General features: G+C 34.0%; 1 protein-coding gene across 1 annotated transcript in view; it reads right to left on the bottom strand.

The window, feature by feature from the left end:
* LOC148944496 (uncharacterized) overlaps positions 1 to 2,074 on the bottom strand; it is an 82,508-nt gene extending 80,434 nt beyond the window's left edge. Inside the window, 1 exon segment of the mRNA XM_089100626.1 lies at positions 1,944 to 2,074. Coding sequence (XP_088956752.1) covers positions 1,944 to 2,064 — 121 coding nt within the window. The 5' untranslated portion in view covers positions 2,065 to 2,074.
* Positions 2,075 to 6,000: the final 3,926 nt, after the last annotated feature.

Here is a 6,000-nt window from a genome sequence, read left to right on the forward strand (position 1 = left end):
CAACACGCAGTCAAAGTCATTTGACAAAAATCTATAAATGAAATGATAAAAGGATTTCTCGATAATTTTGCTTTAAAGGTAGCTCCGCTGTGATTTTTACTTTTTAAGTTAGTTATTTAGTATTTTGAGTTAACACTCCCTAGGACCCACTCAGAAATCAAAGGGTTTGACAGTTGCTCTTTCCCGCTTGCTTTATTTTTGGAGCTGATTAGCTGAATCAAACAGTAAGTCAGTAGCAACTCGGCCCAATTGTGACCGAAACTCTAGAAAAAGTATTTAGTTGACCAACAACACATCAATAGAATTAGATTTTTATTTTGATTCAAAATATATGAAAATTCCTCAAGTTTAATGTTACCCATCAAAAGCTCCCCAAAATTTCCCTCATTTTCAAAAAAGGAGAAAACACCTTTAAAAGGTCCAGTAATCTTAATGAAAATCACGCCATTATGTTCAGCATATCAGAGAACCCTGTTGCAGAGGTTTCAAGTTCCTGTCTAAGGAATATGGAAGAAAGATCACGGGTGTGTGTTTTTTTTCTTCTTTTTTTTCCATAAATTGTTCTACTGCCCTTTTTAAGTGACCAAATATATTGGAGGGGAACTAGATTCCCTCCCATGCCCCTTTTTTCCGATAGATATCTGATCGAAATTTTGAGATAGCCGTTTGGTTCAACATATTTGAAAGATCCAATAACTATATACATAATAACTGTTTATGTATATGGAAATTATAACTGTTAATAATAACTGTTTATGTATACGAAAATCATCCGGTAGAGGAGTTTTCTGCGGAGAGGAATTTTCCGCGGGAAAAGTTTTTACTAAGGAGTAAAATCTCTGGGGGGGATTTTCCGAGGGAAATTTTACAAGGGGAAGGGGTGATATCCTGGCATGATTTGAAAAACGATCAGAAATTGAATAAAAAACAAGTTTTCAACTGAAATTAAAGAGCAACATTATAACTTAAAATGAGCAGAAATTATTACGTATATGAGGGAGGCCGCCCCTTCCTCATCCCTCGCTCTATATGTTAAAGCTTGACTTTTTGTCCCAATTATTTAAAAACGAATCAAGAAACACAAAGATCGTCGAATTTAAATGATAAACATTTTTAAAGAGCTTTAAGACTTTACCGTAGATGGCAAGGGGTGAGGAAGAGACAGCCCCCTACATATACAGGATAATTTCTGTTCGTTTTAAGCTTCAATTTTACTCCTTAATTTTAGTTGAGAAAACTTTTTTTTATTTAATAGGATATAAAGAGCAGATGACGTAGAAAATTACTTTTGCTCACTACTTTCAGTAATAATCTAGTTTATCCCCTTTTTTGAACTAAGCATGGGCACCCGTAAGCAGAATTCTAGGGGAGGGGGCTTACCTGGTCTAATTGGTACTTCCAATTCTGTATAATAGAAATCTCAAAACAACAATATAAAAATATAAGGCATCTTCATCTAGCCAGAGGGGGCACCCCCCTTATGGGTGCCCATGGAACTAAGCCCTATAATAACATAATTCTCTCTTTGTGATATTCAGAAATATTATACTTCTTGTATTTTAGAGTCGCTTCCTGTTTAACTGCATAATAGCTCCCTCCCTCTATTTTCCGTATATATATATAGCCTATATAAAAAATTTGCAGGATTTGGCATTATGAAATAACGGTTAATGAGAAGAAGGTCCAAACAGTAAAATACAATTAGCAAGCTATTGGGTATAGCCTAGGGCTATATCCAAGTATTATGGGTAGGAGGATAGGAGGCACTTTTTTTTACATGTAATGACACAATAATTTATTGTTATTTTTTACAGTTCACCAAAGAAGATTATAAAGACTGTTACCCAACTTTCTAAGTAGCAAACATGATAATAATGACTTGTACACCTGATTCTAAAATTTCTACATTTTTATTTTAATGTTTCATTAGAATAATGCCTTACCCTTTTGATAATTGGCAAGTCTATAAAGTAAGCAATCATCCTGTTTAGAAGTTCTAGATGTCACACGGTCAAACACAGAACCAGCCAATCCGTTTGTGTCTTTCCCTGTGCAATTTCCCATGTTAAATTCACATCATCAAATCAACCGAATTAATAAAAGTTCACTCAATTCTACATTGTTAACTGAAAGAAATTTATGTAAAAGTGAAGACTGTTTACTCGTTTCCATAGTACTTAAGCGCTGATACAAACACCAGTCATTCGTTTTTGAATCCACTCCTGAGGAAGTTTCCTTTCCAAGGGATTAAGCTTTTGGACACGCTTCTTGTACCTTGCAGTCAGGACCAGGAAGAGAAAGAAAACAAATTCTAATGGTGAAGTTTACATAAGGAGTAAACAGAGGGGAGTGGAGGGTCGTAGATCTAGGTAAGAAAAATATAATAAAGAATGCAGACTTGAACAGTTGAAAAGTTGATTCGCGTGTATTTGTTATTCTGTTAGAAATGTTAATGTTGATAATATTTCCTTTTTAACTTCCAATTTAAATAAACTTATTATCAGTCAAAACAGCAAAAGGACAGATGAATAATAAAAAACGAAATTATAAAACAGGGTACTAAATAGGCAATCAGTGTTCACAGATGTATTTAGTAGAAAGGCATATAGGTCAAGCCTTTGCTAATCATAGTCAAATCATAATAATAAAGAAGCCCATAAAAGCGTATAGAAAACATTTTCTCTGTTCAGACATATATTGAATAGAAAGATTATACCTTTTGCAGCCAAATCATACTGTGGTGGATAAACCGTACGGTCTAAGGTTCCCAGATACGGTGCTTGGACCCCATGCCCCTTGTCTCCTTTATATGCAAGTGTTAGACCTTTCTTAGATCAGGATCATCAAGAACATAGTCTCTTACCCTTATGCTTAATCTCGCGGAAAATCACTATTACTCTTTGTGTATACAATTAGCAGAAATGGGGAATTGTTCAATCCTGTTGAAATCAAAGGTTTACTTATTACTGTCTTGAACAAGCAATCAAACAGTTCGTGGTAACGATAACCTAAATGTTTTTTTCTTAGGTTATAATCCTTGACGGGTAAGGAGCGACTCGGCCCAAAAGTAACCAATACTGTAGAAATATGTAGAATCTCACACCATGAGATTCATCATATCAGAGAACACTGCAGTAGTGGTTTCAAGCTCATATCTACAAAAATATGGAACTTTGGGTTTTTTGCCAGAACAAAGATCAAGGTTGGGTATTTTTTATCCGGGGATGACTGTATCGAACAATGGTTCTATGTGATCGGGAGAGTGCTTATTCGAACGGATATCCAGAGGTACTATTGCCTTTTTTAAATAATCAAAAGGATTGGAGGAGAACTAGCCCCCCTCCCACGCTCCTTTTTTCAACAAAAACATCCGATCCAAATATTCGAGATAGCAATCGTTGTTGGGAAACATACATTTTTCTTTTCTTTGTTTGAGGGGGGATATCCTGTGGGGGAAGGGGATTTTCCAAGAGGTGAATTTTTGTAGGAAAGAAAGTTTCCAGAAAGAATTTTTCACGTGAAATTTTAAAGCAAGGAGGGGACGGAAGGAGATTTCCTATCATGATTTGAAAAACGATGCGAAATCAATTTTTTAAAACAAGTTTTTTCAACTGAAACTAAGAAGCAACATTAAAGCTTAAAACGAGCAAAAATTATTCTTTATTTTAAGGGGGGTTTCCCCTTCCTCAGCCCTCCCCCTTTTAAATTAAAGTTTGATTTTTTTTTTGCAATTCTTTAAGAAAGACTGCTCAAACAGAAGGGCCAATGAACTTGAAAGAGAAGTATTCTTAAGGCTCTTCAAGATTTTAGTGTAAAGAGCGAGAATTGAGGAAGGAGAAGCCCCCCTCATGTACGGAGTAATTTCTGTTCGTTTTAAGTTTAAATGCTGCTCCTTACTTTCAGTTGAAAAATCCTGTTTTTTTCATTTATTTTAATTATCATCTTCATCATTTAATTTATAGTAAATGTAACACAAAAAAAAAACCAAAACGAGCGGGAAAGAAAAAAAAACAGGTCTATAGAAGCAAGCTTGTGAAGGGATACACTAAACATTTATAAAATTACAAACTGACACACAGGAAAGAGACTCTGTAAATTAAGTAGCAAAATTAACTATCAAGTGGGAAATGGCAGAAATGGGCAAATCCGAATCACTTAAGTGAAAAAAGGAGAAACAGTATGAAAAGAGAAAGGGAAAAAATAAACAAAGGAGGGGTAAAAATTACTGGACTGAAAAGACCCGCCGAGAAACTGCCTTCGAGGAGAGAGATAGAGGGACATCAGAAGTCAGGACATCAGGACTCCAGTAGAATGGCCTGACAAACAGGAGACCTCTTAGCTGCTGTTGATGATCATTTAGTTACAGTAAATCTGAGAGAAAAATACACAAGGAAGAAGAATACCTACTGAGCCTTTCTGTGAATAATAGAACCATTTTTTCTAAAAAGAAAAAGTTCAATATTTAAACAAACAAATTATCTTGAACAAGAGCTGGGCTGCAATCTTGCTCAAATTTCTCCCTGACACTTTTAATTTATTTGCCCTTTATTGAATACTTAATAGACTGCTTTTATTTCTGTCAATTGGTGTCCCTAATTTTTTTTTATATCCTGTAGATTTTAGTTTAAGAATTTTATGGGAAAAGGGGGCTTTCTTATCAATCTGAGTAATCTTTCCCTGTCCCTTATCTGAGCAACTGTTTGTTTCTAGCTTTTTATATTAATTTTTTTTTTATTTTATTAACCTTGAGATGCATTGAAATTTGAAACAAAATTATGCACCAATAACATCAAATCAAAATATGGTACTTGTCTAGAATCTAGATACACACGAAAGAAAGACTACATCGGAATCTCAAACCCGCTGTTGATAAACAGGTTTCCGCTGCATAGTGAGATATTGCTCACTCTGTGAAAGAGATTTAAGTTTTAGTTTTTTGGGGTTTAGGGAGACTAAAAGATGACTAAGTTAGATTAGGTTGCGTATCTAATATATGCTATGCTTTAACTTCACCCCCCCCCCCCATTTGCAAATATATAGCCCAAATTTGTTTCTAAACTATTATATTTTCATCCTATTTTGTTTTTTTTTCATTAGCACTAACGAAAATTCACTTCTCGGGTGTTTACCCAGATTCCAGACAAGTACCCAAAATATTCTGTTAGTGACTGTAAGTAGGCTACTGTTGAATAATCATGGATATCCTTTAACGACTGAGATCCTTTTCTCCCGGATATTCATCAGCATTTATAAACATTTGTAGATCTCCATCTGCCTACCTCGTTTGTCACAGTGATATTTTCTTTTGAAAAGCGTCCTTCTTTACTCGTAATTAACCAAAAAACGTTTTTGCACAAAATAAGGTTTTCAAAAAAAAGTAAAAAACTCCATTAAACCAAAAATGACCAAAAATAGAATCAAATAATCTACCAAGCATACAACTACCAAAAATCAGTATCAATTAATAAATGAAACCCAAAACAAACAGAAATTAAAGTCAAACTCGAAACGAGCAGAAATTAATCTGAGTAGGGTTCCAATCCCTATGCTTTCTAAAAGCCAGAATTTAATTTGTACTTTACTGAAAAAAATCAAACAAATCTACCGAAAAAAATGTGAATTGTCAGTTTAATATACATATGCTGATATTTAGTAATCGAAATGTTAATATTATTTGTTTTATTAAAGTTATAAAAGTAAAAACATTTATATTTTTTTCAGTAAAGTGCAAATTATGTTCTGGGCTTGGGAAGGCATAGGGTTTTTGAGCCCAACTTATGTTAATTTCTGCTCATTCTGAGTTTGATTCAGTTATTTATTGTAATTTCTGTTCGTTATGGGTTTCATTTATTTATCGATGCTGATTTGTGGTAGTTTCACGCTTGGTAGATTATTTGATTTTATTTTTGCTGATTTTTTGTTTAATGAAGTTCTTTACTTCTCTTTGAAAAACTTATTTTGTGGAAAAAGTTTTTTTTAAAATTCATTTCTGTTCGTTCT

Source organism: Artemia sp. Qi Xiang Cuo, chromosome 14 (assembly GCF_049724085.1).
Source record: "Artemia sp. Qi Xiang Cuo chromosome 14, ASM4972408v1, whole genome shotgun sequence".
NCBI classification, from domain to species: domain Eukaryota; kingdom Metazoa; phylum Arthropoda; class Branchiopoda; order Anostraca; family Artemiidae; genus Artemia; species Artemia sp. Qi Xiang Cuo.